General features: G+C 36.7%; 1 protein-coding gene across 4 annotated transcripts in view; it reads left to right on the forward strand.

Moving 5' to 3' along the window:
- TMEM67 (transmembrane protein 67) overlaps nt 1-23,886 on the forward strand; it is a 56,276-nt gene that overhangs the window by 18,211 nt on the left and 14,179 nt on the right. For all 4 annotated transcript variants that reach the window (XR_008661610.1, XM_055303505.1, XM_055303506.1 and 1 more), the window contains exons 7-21: nt 762-824; nt 2,379-2,533; nt 2,629-2,737; nt 3,488-3,574; nt 4,295-4,360; nt 6,046-6,202; nt 6,768-6,891; nt 8,392-8,497; nt 17,814-17,870; nt 18,940-19,038; nt 20,221-20,319; nt 20,577-20,663; nt 21,357-21,456; nt 21,546-21,685; nt 23,478-23,618. Coding sequence is in view for 3 of the 4 variants with exons in the window: in XM_055303505.1 (XP_055159480.1) it covers nt 762-824; nt 2,379-2,533; nt 2,629-2,737; nt 3,488-3,574; nt 4,295-4,360; nt 6,046-6,202; nt 6,768-6,891; nt 8,392-8,497; nt 17,814-17,870; nt 18,940-19,038; nt 20,221-20,319; nt 20,577-20,663; nt 21,357-21,456; nt 21,546-21,685; nt 23,478-23,618 (1,590 nt within the window). In the remaining variant the exon portion in view is untranslated. The remainder of the gene's footprint in view (nt 1-761; nt 825-2,378; nt 2,534-2,628; nt 2,738-3,487; nt 3,575-4,294; nt 4,361-6,045; nt 6,203-6,767; nt 6,892-8,391; nt 8,498-17,813; nt 17,871-18,939; nt 19,039-20,220; nt 20,320-20,576; nt 20,664-21,356; nt 21,457-21,545; nt 21,686-23,477; nt 23,619-23,886) is intronic.

Here is a 23,886-nt window from a genome sequence, read left to right on the forward strand (position 1 = left end):
AGCCAGGCATTTTCTGTTCTTAGGAAATCCCACAGGTGATTCTGATGTTCATCGTTGTTTGAGAATCACCACTTTGGAGATTTTAAATATTGGTTATTCTGTATATCCCTGATTTCCTGTTGCTTAAAAATCATTCATAAATATTTATCTTTTATTACTTGCCAATTTAATGCAGTATAATAATCCTAAATCAGCAATGTTAACAATGAAATACTGAATCAGTATCTAGGTTTTCTTCTATATTTTGCCATTTTGTTGTTTCTCGTATTACTAAAATGGGTGTTTAGTTTTTTTGGATTATAGACACACTTTGTTTCCTTATATCTTTTGCCGAATGACATGATTTCGCAGTGCAGTCCTTATTTGTGATAACTGAATTTGGTTAGAATTAATTCTTATAGTCCCATTAAAACTATTTTCTGGTAACAATGAGAAAGTAATAGTAGATATTTCCCATTGGAAAATATGCACATTAATGTTTTCCTAGCAATGTAGGTAAGAAATCTTCATTTGCATTTAAAACTAAAACTTATCTTGTGGTGCATGGGTGGCTCAGCCAGTTAAGCTTCTTCCTTCAGCTCAGGTCATGATCAGGGTCCTGGGATCAAGCCCTGCATTGGGTTCCCTGCTCAGCGGAGAGTCTGCTTCTCCTTCTTCCTCTGTCCCTCCCCCTGATTGTGCTCTCTCTTTCTTACATTTTTTAAAAAAATCTTAAAGTAAAAATAAAATTAAGAAACTGAAACTTCTCTTTTTGTGAACAGGGCATGTCTTTGACTTCAGAATGGTTTGCAAAGTATTTGCAGTCATCAGCAGCTGCTTGTTTGGTGAGTTTGAATTTTTTTAAAATAATTTTATTTCATTTTGAGGAATTGTGCCACCGTTTTTTTCTTCAGATAATAAAAGTCTTCTAAGTAGATAATCTCCATGGTCATATTCTATAAGAAGAATAGGCCATTTCTAGTGGAAAGAAAATATACAAAATTAAATGTCTTCAAGGTTGTTCAGCTGGAATTGAGTGTTAGGGGAACGTGATTCATACTGTCACTTAGTACATATTTATTAATAATCTGCTGTGTTCCGGGCCCTATTCTCAAATCAGGTAATATATTTCAGAAAAAGACAGGAAAAAAATCCCTCATGGAATTATATTCTAGGTAAATGCAGGCAGTTCTAAGTGCTATGAAGACAAATTAACCAGGATAAAGAGCATAGAGAGTGGCAGGGGTACTATTTTATATAGGGTGGTCAGGATAGGTATCTCTGTGGGTGATACCTGAACAAAGCTCTGAGGAAGTGAGAGCCACAGCAAATGCAGAGGTTCCAAAGCAGGAGTTCTCTGGTATGTTCATGCTTAATAAACAGGAAGGAGGCTAGAGCGGCCAAAGCCGAGTGAGTGATGAAAAGTGGAGAGATGAATTTGGGGATGCAGGGCGTGGCCATGGTGAGAATGTGGAGTTTACTGCAAGGGGGATATATGTGCTGCCAAAGCAAGTGCTGCAATGAGGATAGAAGGATTTTGTGCAAAGGAAAATATGATTGAACTTCAGGTTTTGAAAGGATCACGAGCACGAAGAAGAGATTTTGCAGAAGCAGGGAGACCAGGCAGGAGAGTATTACAGTAATCTGAATGAGAGGTGGTGGACCCACGGACAAGAGTGGTAGCGTGGTAGTGAGAGAAGTTCAGTTTCTGGATATACTGTGAAGATTGAGCCAACAGGATCTACTGAGGAGTTGGGTTTGGGAAGGGAAAGAAGATCATTGTAATGTTTAACTTGAATAACTTGTAAAAATGACATTGCCGGGATCCCTGGGTGGCGCAGCGGTTTAGCGCCTGCCTTTGGCCCAGGGCGCGATCCTGGAGACCCAGGATCGAATCCCACATCGGGCTCCCGGTGCATGGAGCCTGCTTGTCCCTCTGCCTATGTCTCTGCCTCTCTCTCTCTCTCTCTGTGACTATCATAAATAAATAAAAATTAAAAAAAAACAAAACAAAAAAATGGCATTGCCTTTTCCTGATAGGGAAAACTGAGAAGTTTAAGGGGCGAACTCAACAAATAGTATTCTTTTAAATAGAGTTATTTTACTTCATAATTTTTTTTACATGTCATGCTATGTTTTTAGTTCTTTTTTTTTTTTAGTTCTTTATTCAGTTGCTTATCTTTATAGTTTCACCTATAACTTACAATTAAAATGCCCACATTATTCATGTAGAAAGTTCTTTTCTACTTAAATTAGAGGAAGGGTATTAAAGAGCAAAAGATTATTGCCAAAAAGAATTTGTAGACTAGGTACAATTAAAACCAAGCATAATTTTTATATGAGTTTTTGCTAGAGTATTAAAGTCCATGTTACATCTCTTTGCCATGGTTCCCTCATAGGTGTATGCCAACCTAACATCCTGCCAAGCTCTTGGAAACATGTGTGTGATGAACATGAATTCTTACGACTCTACCACTTTTGATGCATGCCAACTGTTTCAGTTTATCTTTAAAAATACTGCTGGACTGCGCACTGTTCACTCTGTTTCATTTTGGTAAAGATACCCTGATTGTTGAATTGTCATTTTAACCAGATTGAGTGCAGTTCCTTTTGGTACCCCTTTACTAAAACAACTCTAATTGTTTACAGGAGACAGAATCTTCCATGGCTGTTCTATGGAGACCAGCTGGGATTAGCACCTCAAGTACTTAGTACCACACCTCTTCCTACAAATTTCAGTTTTAAAGGGGAAAACCAGGTATAAGTCACTAGATTTTTAAAGAACAACTGTATTTTGATTTCTCATTTTAAAAGGTCATAAGAATGTTATTAGTCATAATTCTTGATTCTTTAGGTTGTTTTTTAAAAATGTGATTATTAAATTAAACCTAAAAATCAGGTGCTTATAGGAATTAAACAGTATAGCATTTTGCAGTCTTACCGGTATATGGATGCCTCTGGATTATGTGGTTGCGGCAGCAAGTAGCGCTTGTGGGACTGAGAAGGTAGTTTACATCACCAAATACCAGATAAACTCAGGCCTTCTGTATCTCTGCATGTTTAAGAAGTGCTTCTAAAAATTGATTGGGACTCTGTGCCATTTCCTGAGCATTTCACAGGTCCAAATTTTTACTTTCAGCTTTTTGAGCTTCTAGAAAGATGGACTAGATTATTCTCCCCCGCACTCACTCCCTCACTCTTCTATACATGTGCATGCACTTGCACATGCCATACACACATAACAGGTTTCAGAGGAGGTTATCTGTCATTAGCGTTGCCATCAATTCTGGAATAATAGTTTTAATGCAAAAATATAGTTCATTTATTTTTAGGTGTGTTTAATCATAAAGATACTTAGATTAATTTTGCTTCAAAGTAAAGATAGTTTTATTTAATATTTGATCTCTGGGAAAAGAAAGGATTAGTCAACAATGAATATTTCTTTATAAAATACTGCATTGCTTCTTGCATATGTGACATTATTTTATTCTTATTTTCATTTAATTAGAATAGAAAACTGAAGTTCGTTGCTGCTTCCTATGATGTAAGAGGAAATTTTCTTAAGTGGCAAACTTTAGAAGGAGGTGTTTTACAGGTGAGCATACTTCTAGCTAAAGAATTACTAATGTGCCTTACTTTTGCTTCAGGCAAAGATGAGGAAAACTAGGTATGTACTAGATTAGAGCATCACTTGCATGCTCCAGTTGATTCTTTTCTTGTGTTTTAAATAAGAATTTCTTCAAAGTAGAGGATCATTGGGGAAGAGGGGGTAAAGTAAAACAAGATGAAATCAGAGAGGGAGACAAACCATAAGAGATTCTTATTTCCAAGAAACAAACTGAGGGTTGCTGGTGGGGAGTGGGAGGATGGGGTAACTGGGGGATGGATGTTAAGGAGTGCATGTGATGTAATGAGCACTGAGTGTTATATATAAGACTGATGAATCACTAACCTCTATCTCTGAATCCAATAATACATTATGTTAATTGAATTTAAATTAAAATTTTTTTAAATTTTAAAAATAAATAGGTAAATGAATACTACCAATAAACAGTCAAAAAAAAAAAAAAAGCAGAACATGAGATGTGAATACTGCTGTGTTTATATGCATCTTTCTTTCCTAATGACATTTGAATGTAAGACAGGCTGCTCTTAAAAGATGACTTGCTTTCCAAAAAAAAAAAAAGGAATTTCTTAAAACTACTTTAAATAGTATTATATAAAGCATATGTTATGTCGGGGTTTAAGAACTCTTGACTATAAGCAAAGAAAACATTATTCTGAAATACTAATCAGTTGTGTTTTTTTGCTATAGCTTTGTCCAGACACAGAGACAAGACTGAATGCTGCTTATTCTTTCGGAACAACCTTTCAACAAAATGTAAGTTTGAACTATACTAGTCTATATTTTAGCTTCATTTTTCACATCAACAGTAATTGGAATGATCTTTGAATTTTCAAAATGTTTCTTAATAATAATGAATAATTTCACTGATAAAATTTTTTAATAATTTGGGTACAGAAAGTCTTACCTTGTTTTCTGTAGAGTTTAAATACCATCTACTGTAAGATTTTCATAATTATTGTTCATTTACTTCTAGGCATATAGGTTTTAAAAAATAATATTCCAAGCATTTTAAAATAAAGTGAAAACATTATTTTTAGTGACTAATAAAAATGTTACTCTCACCTCCCTCTACCCCCCCAGTTAACAAGTACAAAGGCTACTTTTTCTCTCCTTCCATACTTTTTCTCCCTCTATCCTCCCTGACTTTCCTTCCTTTGGAAACCCAGTTTTGAAATTACAGTATGATACAAAAGAATATTATGAGTCCTTAAACTTTTGAAAGACATTGACTTGTCTACAAAAATACTTCTTGAAAAGATGCATATACACACACCATAGAACAGAACTGTGATGAAAATGTCATAATGGAAGCTAGATTGGAAGACAATAAACTTTTTTTTTTTGACAATAAACTTTTTTTTAACAGTGGTTATCTCTGCATGGTGGGATTACAAGTGATTGGTTTATTTATTTTATATTTTCCAAGTCCTCTATCCTGAACATGCATTTACTTTTATTATCATATATGAGTTATGTATTATTTAAAAAAGAAAAAAGAACCGTTATGTGTTTACCATGAGTCAGGAGAATCAATCCTGGTTAATGCCTGCTGCTGGATGCTCAGCATTTTACCTTTGTTATCTCATTTCATCTGTAAAATAGCTATGAGATACATATCATTCATTATCTGTGCTTTGGAGTTGAGGAAATGGTGCCCAGGGAGGTTGGGTAATTGACTTAAGGTCTTGCATCAGGTAAATTGTGGAGCCAGTGTTCTATTATGCTTGAAATCCCTGGGTTTTTTATTCACCCTGGCTGCCTCTGAAGTAGTTCACAGCCTAGTAGAGAAAAGAGTTACATAGACCAAGAATTGCAAAGAATGTGGAATGTGGTGTACAAGGTACCATATTGACACAAAGGAGGAGTCATCAGTAGTTCCTGGGGAAGTACTAAAAGACTTCTCAGAATGAGTGATGTTTGGGCTTATAGAACGAATATGAGTTTACCAGTGAAACACAGTGGGGAAGGGAATGTCAGGCAGGAACGTTTGCAATGTCAGACGTAGAATAGCATCCTGTATTTAGGAACTGCAAGTAGATTAGTTTGAATGGACCTTAACACTGTAGGGAGCAGTGGGAGATAAGCCTGACTCTTTTAAGGGAATCACAGACAACATTGTACATCAGGAGAAAGAATTAAGACCTCATCCTATAGGACAGTAGTTTTTAAACTTTTCCACTAATGTACGCTTCAAGTTGAGAATTAAGGCATACCCTCTCCAGCTGTGTTGTAGGACAAGAACTAGGCAGTTCTTTACTCTTACTTTTTTGGCCCTTAAAAGAATCATTTATGGTATCCGTGTTTTAGAAGGCGCATTGAAATGCATATAAACAAGATAGTTTGAAGATACTTTGTTTTACAAAATTAAAAAACACTTTAAAAGATACTAAATATGCTTTGTAATTTTCAGTGCTTTTATTTTTAATTTTATTTTCCAGTGTGAGATTCCTATCTCTAAGCTCTTAACGGACTTTCCCTCTCCTATATTTTATGATGTGTACCTTGAATATACTGATGAAAATCAGGACCAATATATTTGGGCCATGCCTGTGTTAAACCTAAATCTTCAATACAATAAAATATTTGTGAACCAAGGTAAGACATCTGAGCTAAAAACCAATAAATAAGTCCAACAACATGATAATTTAATAAATCATGGGTTGTAAAAAAGGTTATGGATTTTCTCTTGTTATATGGTTTTATACAGTCTACCAAAAAGTAAAACAATAGGAGGGGCTGGTTTATTTAGACATTTTTACCGAATGTGTCAGGGTATTGTTTAAAAATTAATACTATCACTTAAGTATAAGCTGAGAAAAATTAGTAGAACTGAAAATTGGGGCTGCACTTCTTCAAGCTGTTCTAAAGCTGCTTTCCTGGTAATTCATTTATTTTGTTCTGGTATCATTAAAATCCTTATTAGGTAATTTGCAGGGAAAATATCTTCCAAACAATCAGACCATAGTCAGGTGAGGTAGGAAAAGCTATTACCAGGAATTTCTTACAGCAATAACTGCCTATGCAGCCATCTTATCTAAAACAGAATGTACTGATTTTGTGTTTTAAATTTATTCAGTAAACTTCTCCTTGAGAGCCATCTTGAACAATTTGAAGGTATTTTTTTAATGCCACCTTTTTTTCTTTCTTTTTATGATAAAAGACAGTAGCTCTGGCAAGTGGCTTCTGACTCGGCGCATTTTCTTGGTGGATGCACTAAGTGGACGAGAAAATGACTTAGCAAGTCAGCCAAGACTAATTCGAATTGCTACCCAGATATCACTGAGGTGAACAAACATGTTTTTCTTTCTTTTTTTTTTTTTTTTAAGATTTTATTTATTCATGAAAGACACAGAGAGGCAAAGCAGGCTCCATACGGGGAGCCCAATGTGGGACTTGATCCCAGGACCCCAGGATCACTACCCTGAGCTGAAGGCAGATGCTCCAATGCTGAGCCACCCAGGCATCCCAAACATCTGTTTTTCTAAATTAAGCTTGGAGTGTACAGGAAAATGTTATAATGAAAGTATTTGCTAGTAATTATCAAGAGGAAAACTATAAGGACAAGTGAATTGTAATAATATGTAAGTTTTTTTTTTTTTTTTTTAAATCTGTGTAGATTGGTATGCACCAGTAGAAGTGAGGAGCTCCAAGGGAAGAATTATATCAGAAGAACCTGAGTTTTGTCAGAATTCATTCTCTGGCCCTGCTGAATTAGAATGGGTTGAAAGGTGGAGGGGAATTAAACAGCAGTGGACTGAAATGGGAATGGTAGAAAGAGCCCACCCAGTGTTTGCAATGAGTAGGCCTCCTGTGTGTTTTCACCTCCTTTCATAGCTACTGGTCTGGGTTGGCCCAGATTACCTATCGACACCTCCCTCTTCTTAGGATGTCTTAATGATGACCCTACTGTAAGAGTAGTGCCATGCAGCTCTTATTTCTGTTTTCAGTGTGAGATTGCTACCTCTAGATCATAACCGACTTTCCCACCCCCGTATTTTTTGGTGTGTACTTTGAACACTGGTGAAGATCAACACCATCATCTTATGAGTCTGGCACTTTGAAGCACTTTAATAAACCTTTTTTCATTGTTATTTCATTCTGATTTCCATCTCAGTCTTATGAGGTATAAGTGGTACAGAAGCCTTTATATCTTGATGAAGTCCAAATGTACTGTGTTTTTATTTAGCATTCCCTTAATCTACTAATGTAGTATCACTAGTAAAAATGAAATTGGATCTAGTCAGGTCTGACTTGATTGTGGTGAAACCATGCCAGCCCCTAGTGTTTGGCACTTTCCTTTTTGAATTTACAAATTATACCATGCATTGAATTCAGCAAAATGCACTCCACTATGTGCCATAAATTGTACTAGATATGACACACATTATTTTGTGAAGAATTCACCTCTCTCTTTTTTTTATTGAATTTAGATTTGCCAGCATATAGTATGACACCCAGTGCTCATCCTATCAAGTGCCCTCCTCAGTGCCCATCACCCACATCTTTCTCTTTTGAAAATCAAAACCTCAGAGATGGTTCACAATACTTCAGTGATTTCATTTGTAAAACTTAAGATAGCTTGTGTTGTTATCATTAGTTTATGTTTGACCTTCCCTAGTCCTTATTAACTGGTTGGTTCTGAGATCACCAAGACTATCCATATTAAAAAAAAGACAAACAAAACAAAACAAAACAAAACAAAACAAAAAACCAACCAGTAAGTTAACTGAATGCTTAAAGACTTAGATATCTTTATAACTAGAAATGTATTTTCTCATAAACAGCATCCACCTTGTACCTAATACAAAAAATGGAAATATATACCCTCCTTTAATTACCATTGCATACAGTGACATTGATGTCAAAGATCCCAACAGCCAGTCTGTGAAGGTGAGTCCCGTGCTGTTCAGTGCCTCTATGTCTGTTAATGGAATATTGATGCAGTTTACATTATTACTAATTAGTTACTAAAAGGCTTTTAGTCCTTTTTCAACTTTTAAATAAACGCTGTATTTAATATAGTCAAGTCTTAATTACTTTACATTTTTAGTTTTTATTTAAATTCAGTTAATTAATGTGTAATGTATTATTAGTTTCAGAGGTAGAGGTCAGTGATTCATCAATCTTACATAACACCCAGTGCTCATTACATCACATGCCCTCCTTAATGTCCACCACTCAATTACCCCATCCCCCCATCTCCCTCCCCTCCAGCAACCCTCAGTTTGTTTCCTATGATTAAGAGTATCTTACAGTTTGTCTCCCTTTCTGATTTCATCTTAATTTTTTTCCTCTCTTCCTCTATGGTCCTATGTTTTGTTTCTTAAATTTCACATATGAGTGAGATCCTATGATAATTGTCTTTCTCTGATTTTTTTCACTTAGCATAATATCCTCTAGTTCCATCCATGTCATTGCAAATGGCAAGGTCTCATTTTTGATGGCTTAATAGTATTCCATTGTTTGTGTGTGTGTGTGTGTGTGTGTGTGTGTGTGTGTGTGTGTGTGTGTATAGTTTTCCATAGTTTGGCTATCGTGGACAATGCTGCTATAAACACTGGGGTGCAGGTGGCCGTTTGGATCACTACATTTGTATCTTTTGGGTATATACTCAGTAGTACAATTGCTGAGTCACAGGGTAGCTCTATTTTCAGCTTTTTCAGCTTTTTGAGGAACCTCCATATTATTTTCCACAGTGTCTGCCCCAGCTTGCATTCCCACCAGCAGTGTATGAGGATTCCCCTTCTCTGCATCCTTGCCAACATCTAATTTTAGCCATTCTAACTGGTATGAGGTGGTATTTCATTGTGGTTTTGATTTGTATTTCCCTGATGCCGAGTGATGTGGAGCATTTTTGTGTGTGTCTGTTTGCAATCTGGATGTCTTCTTTGGAGAAATATCTATTCATCTCTTCTGCCCATTTCTTGATTGGATTGTTCTTTGGTTGTTGAGTTTGATAAGTTCTTTATAGATCTTGGATACTAGCCCTTTATCTGATACGTCATTTGCAAATATCTTCTCCCATTCTGTAGGTTGTCTTGGTTTTGTCAACTGTTTCCTTTGCTGTGCAAAAGCTTTTTATCTTGAGGAAGTCCCTATAGTTCATTTTTGCCTTTGTTTCCCTTGCCTTTGGAGACCTGTCTAGGAAGGAGTTGCCGTGGCCAACGTCACAAAGGTTGCTGCCTGTGTTCTCCTCTAGGATTTTGATGGGTTCTTGCCTCACTTTTAGGTCTTTCATCATTTTGAGTCTGTTTTTGTGTGTGTTGTGAGGAAATGGTCCTGTTTCATTCTTCTCCATGTGGCTGTCCAATTTTCCCAACATCATTTGTTAAAGAGACTGACTTTTTTCCACTGGATATTCTTTCCTGCTTTGTCGAAGATGAGTTGGCCATAGAGTTGGGAGTCCGTTTCTGGGTTGTCTATTCTGTTCTATTGGTCTATGTGTGTGTTTTTATGCCAGGACCATACTGTCTTGATGACTACAGCTTTGTAATAATCATGAAGTCTGCAATTTTGATGCCACCAGTTTTTGTTTCCCTTTTCAACATTCCTTTGGCTATCCAGGGTCTTTTTGGTTCCATACAAATTTTAGAATTATTTGTTCCAACTCTGTGAAATAACTTGATGGTATTTTGGTAGGGATTGCATTGAATGTATAGATTGCTCTAGGTAGCATAGACATTTTAGCAATATTTGTTCTTCCAGTCCATGAGTATGGAATGTTTTTCCATTTCTTTGTTGTCTTCCTCAATTTCTTTCATGAGTGTTCTATAGTTTTCTGAGTATAGATCCTTTGCCTCTTTGGTTAGATTTATTCCTAGGTATCTTATGGTTTTTGGTGCAATTGTAAAGGGAATTGACTCCTTCCTTTCTCTTACTTATGTCTCATTGTTAGTGTATAGAAATGCAACTGGTTTCTGTGCATTGACTTTATATCCCGCCACTTTGCCGAATTCCTGTATGAGTCTACCAATTTTGAGGTGGAGTCTTTTGGGTTTTCCACAGAGAGTATCATACCATCTACAGAGTGAGGGTTTGACTTCTTTAGTGATTCGGATCCCTTTTATTTCTTTGTGTTGTCTGGTTGCTGAGGCTAGGACTTCTAGTATGATGTTAAACAGCAGTGATGATAGTGGACATCCCTGCTGTGTTCCTGACCTTAGGGGAGAAGTTCTCAGTTGAGAATGATATTAGCTATGGGCTTTTGTATATGGCTTTTATGATATCACGGTATGTTCCCTCTGTCCTTAACTGTGAAGAGTTTTAGTCAAGAAAGGATGCTGTAGTTTGTCAGATGGTTTTTCTGCATCTATTGAGAGGATCACATGGTTCTTGTCCTTTCTTTTATTAATGTGATTGTGTCACATTGAGTGATTTGTGGATGTTGGACCACCCTTGCAGCCCAGGAATAAATCCCGCTTGGTCGTGGTGAATAATCCTTTACTGTACTGTTGGATGCTGTTGGCTAGTATTTTGGTGAGAATTTTGGCATCTATGTTCATCAAGGATATTGGTCTGCAGTTCTTTTTGGTGGGTCCTTGGTTTTGGGACCAGGGTAATGCTGGCCTCATAGAACAAGTTTGGAAGTTTTCCTTCCATTTCTACTTTTTAAAACAGCTTCAGAAAAATAAGTATTAATTCTTCCTTTAATGTTTGGTGGAATTTCCCTGGGAAGCCATCAGCCCTAGATTCTTGTTTGTTGGGAGATTTTTGATTACTGCTTCATTTCCCTGCTAGTTATGGGTCATTCAGATTTTCTGTTTCTTCCTGTTTCAGTTTTGGTAGTTTATGCATCTGTAGGAATGCATCCATCTCTTCCAGATTGCCTACTTTGTTGGCATATAGTTGCTCATAACATGTTCTTATAATTGTATTTCTTCAGTGTTGGTTGTGATCTCTTTCATTCATGATTTTATTTATTTGGGTCCTTTCTCTTTTCTTTTTGATAAATCTGGACAGGAGGGGTTTATCAGTCTTATTAATTCTTTCGGAGAACCAGCTCCTAGTTTCATTGATCTGTTCTACTGTTCTTTTCGTTTCTATTTCATTGATTTCTCCTCTAATCATTATTATTTCTTTTCTCCTGCTGGGATTAAGCTTTATTTGCTCTTCTTTTTCCAGCTCCTTTAGGTGTAAGGTTAGTCTGTGTATTTGAGATCTTTCTTGTTTCTTGAGGAAGGCTTGTATTGCTATATACCTCCCTCTTAGGACCACCTTTGCTATATCGCAAGATTTTGAATAGTTGTGTTTTCATTTTCATTTGTTCCCATGATTTTTTAATTCTTTAATTTCCTGGTTGACCCACTCATTCCATAGTAGGCTACTCTTTAATGTCCTTATATTTAAGTTTTTTCCAAATTTCCTCTTGTAATTGAGTTCCAGTTTTAAAGCAGTGTGGTCTGAAAATATGCAGTGATCCCAGTCTTTTGGTACCAGTTGAGACCTGATTTGTGACCCAGTATGTGATCTGTTCTGGAGAATGTTGCATCTGCATTTGAGGAAAATGTGTACTTTTTGCTTTTAGGATGGAATGTTTAATATATCTGTCAAGTTCATCTGGTCCAGTGTGTCATCCAAAGCCCTGTTTCCTTGTTGATCTTCTGCTTACATGATCTTTCCATTACTATGAGGCGTGTTAAAGTCCCCTACTATTATTGTTTTATTATTGATGTGTTTCTTTATTTTTGTTATTGTCTTATATAATTGACTGCTCCCATGTTAGGGGCATAAATATTTACAATTGTTAGAGTTTCTTGTTGAAGAGACCCTTTAATTATGATATAGTGTCCTTCCTCACCTCTTATTATGGGTCTTTGGCTTAAAATCTAATTAGTCTGTTATAAAGATTCCCACCACAGCTTTTTTTTTTTTTTTTTAATGTCCATTAGCATGATAAATGGTTTTTCAAGCTCTCACTTTAAATCTGGAGGAGGGCAGCCACTGTGGCCCAGTGGTTTAGCGCCGCCTTTGGCCCAGGATGTGATCAAGTTCAATGTCGGGCTCCCTGCGTGGAGCCTGCTTCTCCCTCTGCCTAAGTCTCTGCCTCTCTCTCTCTCTCTCTCTCTCATGAATAAATAAATAAAATTTAAAAAAAAAACAGTTTAAAAGAATACATAAATCTGGAAGGAAGGTATCTTTGGGCCTAAAATGAATCTTTTGCAGACAGTATCAATGGGTCTTGCTTTTTTACTCTGTGTCTCCTGATTGGGGCATTTAACCCATTTACATTCAGAGTAACTATTGAAAGATACGGATTTAGTGCTGTTGTATTACCTGTAAAGTCATGGTTTCTGTATACGATCTCTGTTCCTTTCTGGTGTATGTTACTTTTGGGCTCTCTTTTCACTTAAAGGGTCCCTTTTATTTCTTGCAGGGCTGGTTTGGTGACCACAAATTCTTTTAGTTTCTGTTTATCCTGGAAGCTTTATATTTCTCCTTCTATTTTGAATGACATCCTACCTAGGTAAAGTGTTCTTGTCTACATATTTTTCCCATTTAGCACCCTGAATATATCATGCCAGTCCTTTCTGGCATGCCAGGTGTCTGTGGATAGGTCTGTTGCCAGTTTAATGTTTCTAATCTTGTAAGTTATGGGCCTCTTGTCCTGAGCTGCTTTCAGGACTTTTTCTTTGTCTCTGAGATTTGCTAGTTTCATTATATGTCAGGGTGTTGGCCTGTTTTTATTGATTTTGATGTGGGTTCTCTGTGCCTTCTGGACTTGGATACCTGTTTCCTTCCCCAAAGTAGGGAAGTTCTCCCCTATAATTTGTTCCAACACACCTCTGCCTCTCCCTCTTTTTCTATGATCCCATTTATTCTAATATTGTTTCATTTTATGGTATCACTTATCTCTTGAATTCTCCCCTCGTGTTCCAGTAGTTGTTTATCTCTCTTTTTCTCAGCTTCTTTATTCTCCATCATTTGGTCTTCTATATTACTAATTCTCTTTTTAGCTTCATTTATCCTAGCAGTTAGAGCCTTCATTTTTTTATTGCATATCATTAATAGCCTCTTTTATTTCAACTTGATTAGATTTAGTTCTTTAATTTCTCCAGAAGGGGATGCTCTAATGTCTTCTATGCTTTTTCAAACCCAGCTATTATCTTTATAATCAGTATTTTGAACTCTAGTTCTGACTTCTCACTTGTGTCCATACTGATTAGGTCCCTGGCAGTCAGTACTGCCTCTTGTTCTCTTTTTTGAGGTGAGTTTTTCCATTTTGTTATTCTGTCCAGAGATGAATAGATGAACGAGAGAACAAAATACTTAAATGGTAACAACAACCCTAGAGAAATATACGCTAAACAAATCAGAAGAGACCCAAAACTGAAAAAAAAGAGAGAGAATATAATCAGACAGGTGAATAGAATAGAGCAATAGGCTAAATCCTGTGTGTATTTTATTCCATCTGCTAGAATATTAGATCCCAAAATTGTAATGAAAGAACATATATGAAAAAAATTAAATACAATGAAAGGTTAGAATGTAGCTATAAAAATGAATATTAGAAGAAAAAAAAGGAAGGAATATAAACAGGTGAACAGAACAGAGCAATACACTATATCCTGAGTGTATTTTGATCAGTTTATTAGAAGAAGCTACATCTCAAAATTGTAAAGGAAGAAAAACATATATATACAAAAATAAAATTAAATACATTAAAAGGATAGAATGTAAAGATGAAAATTTAAAAAGACTTTAACAAAACTGAAAAAAAAAGAAGAAAGAAAAAAAAATCTGAATATGATCAGACAGGTAAAGAAAACAGCCATAGCTAGATTCTGGATGTATTATGTATGATTTGTTAGAAGAAACTCCATCCCAAAATTGTAAAGAAAGAAAAACTTACATATATAAAAAAAATTAAGTACAATGAAAGGATAGAATATAACTGTAAAAATGAAAATTAAAACAGATTTTTAAACAGCATTGATAAAATAAGAAACTGGTTGAAAAGGAAAGAGAAAAAAATTAAAATTAAATTTTGAGAAAAAAGAACTCCATGAATTCTATAGGCTCTATTCCCCCCGGTCAGCACTGGCGTTTTGCAGTTCTCAGTGATCTGAAAGTGGTGGCCTCCCAGTCACCAGCCCTGGAGCTGAGCTTGGGCCACCCTTCTCAGTGCACCCTCAGGGAAAAGCAGTCAACCACCCTGTGTCTGGGGCCTCTGGCTGCACCGTGTGCTCGCCCAGCCTGTGAACGAGCATTTCTACCTCAGGAATGCAACCCCTTTTGAGTCTCAGAGCCCTGCAGACTCCTGCCGCTCGCTCTCACCTCGCTCCTCCCAGGGGAGCCGGGGGCTTGATGGTTCTGCCATTTGTTGAGCCCCTGCTTAGAGAGCAGCGGTGTGGACTGTGCCTCCGTTCTCTGTTCATGGCAACCCTGAGCTGCAAGGCCCCTCCTGAGCTCGCCGGTTGCAGCTGGCTTCCCTGCCCCATGCCTGGGGACACTGCCGCACCCAGGCAGCCCGGGCTTCCTGTGACTTCCAGGATCCTGAGACCACACTGCTCCACTTAGGATTCCGCTCCTACTTCACTGCCTGAGCATCTTGCAGGCAGGGCTGTCCCTCTCTGGAGCTGACTTTTAAAAGATCTGATTCTGCGTCTGGATGCTATAGCACTTTCCAGTAACCGGCTGCCAGCCCGCTGTTTCTCTTCCCATATATCGCCTCGGATTCACCTCTCCATACCTCCTACCTTTTAGAAAGTGGTTGCTTTTCTATTTGTAGAGTTGCAGCTATTCTTTTCTTAGATCTTCAGTTGAGTCTGCAGGTGTTCAGAATGATTTAATAGCTATCTAGCTGAATTCCTGGGACCTGTCAGACAAAACTAAGGTCTCCTACTCCTCCATCATCTTGGACTCCCTCCAGGTCTTAATTACTTTTTACTAATAATGATAAAGATGAGTTCTTGTGGATCCTTCAAGTGAAAAAGCAAGAATTAAGTTTTTCTCTAGACAGCATCACCAGCAGTTTTTGGGCATCCCTGTTTGGGATCTTGGGGTATGCAGAGATGTGCGGCATCTGCCCCTGTCCTCTTTGGCCAACTTGCTTGCACTAAGATTTTGCTTCCTTGGCGAATGAAACCAGAAACTCAAATGTTCAGCAGGCACGTGTGTTCTCTTCTCACCAGGCTTGCTCCCTGGATGGAAATACACTTCAGCAGGTAGAAAGAGGTTCATATTGTCTGTAGTTGGTAGCTAGTAGTACTGAAGTGAAGTAGAGGATACAGTTTGGTCCTGCAGCCACGTAGTCTTCCGACTACTTCCTCAACTCAAAGTTAATACAGAACTAAAGGCCTCTCTTGCGTGGGACGGCCTGTATGGAGGAGAGACCTCGTACACCCTGAAGATGGCCTACGCCAGAGGGAACGAGCCTGGAACAGGCGGAGCACGCATGCTCAGTTCCTCCTCCCAACCTCTTGGGTCAGTGAAAGCCTCCCTGCTCTTAGGAGGGGCGTGTGACAGAGGGCTAGACATCGACACCAGAGGTAATCCTCCTATACTTTTTCCTCAGATTCCCTCTCTGGAAACACGAGAGATGTTTAAACATTCCCTACCTACAAACTTCATTAATAGCTTTTAATTTCCACTATTTTGCTTTTCTGAATTTTCATGTTCTAGTTCCTACAGACAGTACTTTTGGCTTCTCTATTGTGCTTATACTCAGCTGCTACTGGTTTCAGGCTTTCATTAAGCAGAAGGTAGGCACACAGCATTAACTTTCCTCTGAAAGATTTCACATCCTCATTTATATTACCTAATTGGGTGTTAAAATTCGTTTCCATTGCCTGAGCTTGTATGCACCATAATAGGAGGAGAGGAAAATCCAGAAACACGCTGAATAGCAAAAGACTGCCTGGTTTAAAATTTCTTGGGTAACCAAGAGTACCTTTATTTTAAGATAAAATATTTCCCGTTAAAAAATTTTAACTATTTTTGTTGTTGTTTAAAGTATTCCAAAGATGGTCTTGATAAAGTGGAAAATAATAGAAAAAGAGTTGAGAGAATCATGAAACAATACTGATGACATCCACCCCAGGTTCGTTCTAAGTGTAGAATGTACAGTTCTTTCATCATTGCTTAATTTTTCATGACAGCTTTTGCAAAAATTTTCCATTAGTTAATTATTCAGCTACATCTCTGTGTTCTTATCAATAGCAAATAACTTTCTCTCATCTTTTCTGAGCAGATCAGGACCATCTCTCAGATTTCCCCTCAGTTGAGTTTCCTCAGATTCCCCCTTTAATGCTTCAGAATCTCTGTTTCATTATCCTTCCTGTCTCCTGTTCCGGTTTTTAAGAACAAAGGGCCCTTCCTCCTGTCTTAAATTAATCTTCTGCTGTGCTTGTTTGCAGTACTTTCTCCAATATCCTGTTTCAGCCTGTTTTCAGCCAGCCCCTCTGCTGGGCCCTTTTCTCTGCTTTTCACCACTGTCACTTCCTCCCATGCTAAAAACAAAGGAAAACAACCAAACAATAAAACTTCCCTTAATTCCGCCAGCATTGCACCTTGCTATCCTGTATCTTTCCTTGATTTCCCAACCATTTACCCTTTCATTGTTTGCAGCCTGGCTCCAGCCATTTTGCTTCTTTATAAACCTCTTTCTTAAAGGCCAACAATGAATTCCACATGCGGTGGTTTTATTTCTTTAACTTGACATTCATACAACATTTGACATTATATTTCAAGACTTTTGAACCTCTGTTCTGTGATCTTGGCAAGACTTCAGTTATCTCGCCTCTCCTTCCTCTCACAGTCCTGTTTCTCTGCCCTTTACTGGTTGTTCTTTGCCTTCTTGTCTCTTAATATAGTGGTATCCCTAAGATTTTTGATCAGCCCGTTGAATAATCTGCCTTCTTAGAGTGCGATTGTTGAGCCAGTTGCTAAATACAAGATTAGTCACATTCCTCAGTTATACAAACCTATCAGAAAATGAAATAACCATTAGTTTGGTTTGATTGATGTTAATGAACCTAAACGAGTTCCTAATGAACCCCTCTTTCTTTAATATGTGTTCAAAAGGGATATTCAAAGCATCATGAATAATTCCTCAAAGTATTTCCATTTATGTATAAATAAGGGTCAACTCTAATAATATTGATAGATTAAAAATAATGGCATTTATATACAAATACATCTTTATAGTAAAAGTAAGTTTGTGTTATATAATTTCAGTATGGTTAATTTACTGTCTTTTAAATGACAGATTTCTTTCTCAGTCAAATATGAAATGAATCAAGGAGAAGCACAAGTCCAGACAGATGTAAGTCTGTTTTAACTTGTTAAAATATCTATGGTATATTTCTTAATTTAAAAACGTTTAGATATACAGGGGAGTTGTCAAAATAGTTTTGCCATATATCCCTTCAGCCAGCCTCCTCTAATGTTAACATCTTACATAAGCAGAGTGCAATCATCACAATAAGGAAATTAATACTAATGTAATCCTATTAGCTGGTCTACATACTCTGAATTTCACAAGTTTTTTCACTATCCATTTTAGGACCCAGCCCAGGGTTGCATATTGCTTTCAGTGGTCATGTCTCCTTAATCTCCTTTAAATCTGTGACAGTTCCTCAATCTTTATCTTTCATAACCCCATCCACTTTTGAAGAGTACTGGTCAGGTATTTTGGCCTTCAATTGGGTTTATCTGATATTTTCCCTTGATTAAATCAAGTTCATGTAGTTTTAACATAGATACCACAGATACGATGTCGTGCTCTTCTCAGTACATCATATCAGAGGGTACATGGTGTCAGGATGTCTTATTATTAATGATGTTAACTTGGGTCATATGCCTAAGGTAGTGTCTGTGGAGTTCACTGTGTTTTTCCATTTGTAATTAAGTATCTTGTGGAGAAATACTTGAGAGGATGCAAATACTCTGCTTCTCATTAATCCTTTTGTTCTCTAATTTTAGTATCCAGTGATGATTCTCATCTATAAAAAGTATTACTGTATCATCTGCCTGATAATGATTTTTCTATCTCCTTATATTGTTAAATGGAATTTATATTTTGTTAAATGGAATTCTACTATAAGGAGAAGTTGTCCCTTTGCCCACATGGATTTATTTATTCAATTATTTCTTTAACTCAGTATGGACTCCTGGATATTTATTTTATTCTAGTGATTATAATTCATTACTATATATCTATCTTGCTCCAATTTTCCTAGATTTAACTGTTGGGAGTTCCTTCAATTTGGCCCCTATGCCCTCTCACCATGCCTGCCACAATTTCTTTTCTTGAGCACTTCTTTATGCTCTATTTGCATATTTGAACATTGATGAGGAAAATTGCATATATCCCAAAATGTTCTTTTTTTTAGATTGCTTTGGGTGTTTTGGGTGGACTGGCTGTTTTATCATCTCTTCTGAAGACAGCAGGGTGGAAGAGGCGCATTGGGAGTCCCATGATTGATTTACAGGTATGGTCTCAGGAGTTTTTAAAAGTATATTTTCATCTTTTGACTACTTTATATTCTTCTTTTAAGATACAGCTTCTCTGGGGTATATAACTAGCAGAGGTATATGCACACCTCATTTCCCTCCCATGTTGCTATATGCCAGTCTGCACACCCACCAGCAGTGGGAAACCATTTTTCTGGTTTCCACACATCCTCATCAGCATTTGCTATTTTTCCAATCTTTCCATTTCTTGCCAATGTGGCACTATAAATAGCATGTCATTTTTAGTTTCATTTTGATTTATCTGCTTTTCATATACCTCATTAATCATTTGGGCTTCCTCTTCTGTGAACTGCCTGTGTATATCCCTTGCAAATTTTTGTTAGGTTTCCAGTTTCTTTTGTTTACTTAAAGTAGCTTTTTGTGTTTTCTAAATATGAATCCCCTTTTGGTTTTTGATGTTGAAATATCTCCTCCAAATATGACCCATCTGATTTATTTATTTATTTGAGAGGAGAGAGAGAGTACAGTGAGAGGAACAGAGAGGGAGAGTCTTCAAGCAGACTCCCTGCTGAGCATGGAGCCTGACTCGGGGGCAAAGACCGTTCTGGTCTCTAATCTCAGAGTTCAAGAGAATTTGCCACACAGAAGAAGAAAAGAATATTTGATGAAACAATAAACAATGTCCATTTCATTCTACAGAATAATTGCAATGCAAGTTAATCATGGAGTAAGTGGTTGAAACTGGCAGATGAGGCTAAGAAGTCCATTTTGGTTTAGGTTGTGAAGGACCTTTTGGGCTGGAATTTATTCTCTAGTGGAGAGTCTCTGTACATTTTTAGAATGTACAATTTACATTTACAGTCCAATTTACATTTTAGAAAACTAAGTCTGGTGGTAGTATAAAGGATTGATTGGGGTGGGGGCTCCAAACTGTGAAAGAATTAAGAAGCAATATAACTTTCTTAGATGGTGAAAGATGAGAAGGGTTTTGTAAGACAAGTGCTTTTGGGAATGGACTGAAAGGCACAGATCCAAAGGAATCCAGGAGGTGGCCACCGTTGGGCTTTATAACTGAGTGATCCATGGACATGTGAAACAAGGCCTCAAGCTTGAGAAACTGGGTACAGAATATGTTACTGAAAGTGATAGGATAAATAGACCGAGTCGATAACAGCTATAATTCTCTTTTTAAATTGCAGACAGTTATGAAATTCTTGGTGTACTATGCTGGTGATCTGGCCAATGTTTTCTTTATCATCACTGTGGGAACAGGTCTTTATTGGCTTATTTTCTTCAAAGTAAGTGAGTTTCTGAATTTAACCTAAATGTTGATACTTGAATAGATGGTAAGCTGTCATTATGAAGGAACTACTTTTATTTGGGTGTATTTCTGATCCAGAGTACAGCAGTGCATGCTACACCACCATTCCTTGAATGTGCTGTTTATTGAGTATCACCACTTTCCTTTTCTGTGCTTTTTTTTGGTTTGTAAAGTGTGCTTATTAAAAACCTTGAATGGTCATATTTACCATTACCAGGGTAATTTTTATCACAGGCACAGAAATCTATCTCTGTTTTGCTGCCAGTCCCGTCTCAAGAAGAACGTCTTGTTACTTATGTGGGATGTGCTTTTGCTCTGAAGGTAAGTTTTGAAGGACAGGTTCCTGATAAACTTATAAATCTTTAAAATGCTTTCGAAATCTTTGGTGTAAAATTTAGCTGATTTTAAAAGAAAGCATGAATTATTTTATTTTACCAAGGGTATCTACTTTTATCTATACTAGGTGGTTCATTCTGAAAATCCAGCTTAAATAATTGTTCTAAGAAGCCATGATAAGTAGTTTTAGATTAATAAAAGTTATAGCTAATTTGATAAAGTGACATTTCATTATATGACTTTCTTTTTCCCCTATTTTAAAGAAGGGAAGACAAATTAATGTGTATGAAAATTTTGTGAATTTGGCGGTTCCATGTTATTTAAGGAGCTTTTAGTGATTCCCTAATGATATTATGACTTCATTTGTCATTTGTGAAAATTGTATATTCTTGTGATAACAGTATATTTGCTTCTTAAAAAATAATTTTTTTAAAGATTTTATTTATTTGAGAGAAGAGAGCGCACAAACGGCGAGGGGTGGGCATGGGGGGAGAAGCAGACTCCCCACTGAGCAGGGTGCCCTACACAAGGCTAGATCCCGGGACCCTGAGATCATGACCTGAGCTAAAGGCAGACACTTAACCAACTGAGCCATCCAGGCGCCCCCAAAAATCAGTATTGTTTTCATAAACAGTCTTAGTGTGGATACTTTTAAAGTGTTTTGTTTGTCATTTTCAGGCTCTGCAATTTTTGCATAAGCTTATATCCCAGATTACCATAGATATATTCTTTATTGATTGGGAGCGACCTAAAGGAAAGGTTCTTAAAGCTGTTGAAGGTAACTGAATAACCATTGTACCAAAATTCTTTTGCTACTTTTTCAGAACAAAGATGAAACCCTTTTACTTATTTTATCTCTCTGACCAGGTGAGGGTGGTGTTCGGAGTGCCACAGTTCCTGTGAGCATATGGAGAACATACTTTGTAGCAAATGAATGGAATGAAATTCAGACTGTGAGAAAAATTAATCCACTCTTTCAAATACTTACTGTCCTCTTTTTTTTGGAGGTATAAACTTTTGTAATTTTATGTGACTTTTGTGTACCTCATAAATACTAATTTTGTATAATTCTAGATACATTTTCACATTAGTGGAAGAGTTTTCTAAAGAGTTTTCTGAAGTTATCAAGCCATTATGAAGAGTGGCTTTTAAAAATTGTGTTAAAATACACGATATGAAATTTATCGTCTTAATCATTTTTAAGTATGCAGTTCAATCCTATTAGGTACATTCACATTGTTGTGCCATCAACCCTTAGACTAGCTCTTTTCTTTTCTTTCTATCTATCTATCTATCTATCTATCTATCTATCTATCTATCTGTCTATCTATCATCTATCTATTATCATGAGTAGGGGGGAAGGACAGAGGGAGAAGCAGACTCCTCACTGAGCAGGGAGCCTAGTGCAGGTTTTGATCCCAGGACCCTTGGATCATGACCTGAGTCAAAGGCAGACACTAACTGAGCCATCCAAGCACCCAAACTCTTCATCTTGCACAACTAAAACTTTGTACCCATTAAACAGTAATTGCCCATTCCCCCTCCTGGCAGTTACCATTCTACTCTGTCTCTTTCAGTTTGACTATTCTAGATAAGGAACGGCTTGTAAACTACTGGTTTGCATCCAAATCCCCAGGGAAGCTTTTGTGAAAAGCTTCACCACTAGAGATTGTGTTTGATTGAGTAGCTCTGAGGTGAGCCTAGCTATCTATATTTTGAAAAAAACTTCCTAATTTACGTTCTTACTAGAATTAGAATTCTGCATTAGAACTACTATTAAAGGTGAAAGTTTTCAGCACATTCTCACTGAACGCCCTATGGATCCTATACTGCGGACCTTACTCAGCGCCAAGAGCTGGGGCTCAGCTGTACTATGCACAGAGAATGGGTACATGTTATGATACCTTTACAGTTATTTCACAGATCTGGCTGGTATTACTGAAAAGTATTCTGTACTGAGTATGAGACTAAGCTATGAAAAATGTTTATATAGGTAATAACTTTTCTCGGGAATTTGCTGCTTATATAAAGTTAGATATGAATTATTAACTCTTATGTCTGCCTTCCTTTTTCCTTCCTTTCTTCCTTTTTCCCTCCTTTCCCTTTCTTTCCTTTTTTTAAAGCCAAGAGAAGAATATATATGCCTCCAAGGCATTTGAACGATTTTTCAAAAATTAATTTATAGTATTGTCTGTTAAGTGTTTTATAAAGAGCTTTAAAATATGTGAAAAAGATTTTTTTTAGTTAAGCACATTTAGAAAACAGTGGATTCAATAAAATCATGTTGCTTTCTTACTGTAAAACTTCCCAGAGTCTTTATTCTAAGAGAGTGGAAGGCATGGACATGAGTATATTGTACAGACCACATTTACTTAACCATGGCTTCCTTTTTTCAAAGAAGTTACCTTCCTCAAAAGACATTTTGGAAAATACTGTTTGAAAGTATAAAGTATTTTACATAGTACCTGGCATATGTTAAAAGTATGTGAAATACTTTTTGTTCATTGGTAATTTACTGAAGAAAGTTTTATTCTTTTGTTGAATTTTTTGCTTTTGTCAGTGTATATAATAATACAATTATATTTGGCCCTTAGTCATATTGAAGAGAATTCCAAATGAACTAAATTTTGCTTTGTAATTAAAAAATACTGAATAATTATTTTTACCTAGGTTTTCTACTGTTTGTGTAATCTTTTGTAAATATTTTAGTTTTTAAGGTTAGAAATAGGAACATCTCATTTTCAGAGTAAAGCTATTTTCTTCATCCATATCTGTTTAAATTTTTCGTTTTTACTCCAGGTTGTGGGATTCAAGAACTTAGCATTAATGGACTCATCTTCTAGTCTTTCCAGAAGCCCACCTAGCTACATAGCTCCTTACAGTCGTATTTTGAGATATGCGGTATCTACTGCTCTTTGGCTAGTCATTGGAGTTATACAGGTAACAACAGATTATACATTCTGTATATATAACTATTGCATACTAATTATCTTTAAATATTGACCACACCCTGGTTTCTACAACAGAAGGAAGGTGATGGTGAGAACAACAATAATAGCTAATAGCTAATTCTTACCTACTGTTATTATCCAGGCACTGTGTCAATTAATTGCATTGTACATCTTAATTTTTATAGAAGCCCTCGAGGATAGAGTCTATAAAATAGACCTCATTTTATAGATGAGGACACTGGTGCACAGAAAGGCTA

The sequence above is a fragment of the Nyctereutes procyonoides genome, unplaced genomic scaffold, assembly GCF_905146905.1.
Source record: "Nyctereutes procyonoides isolate TBG_1078 unplaced genomic scaffold, NYPRO_anot_genome, whole genome shotgun sequence".
NCBI classification, from domain to species: domain Eukaryota; kingdom Metazoa; phylum Chordata; class Mammalia; order Carnivora; family Canidae; genus Nyctereutes; species Nyctereutes procyonoides.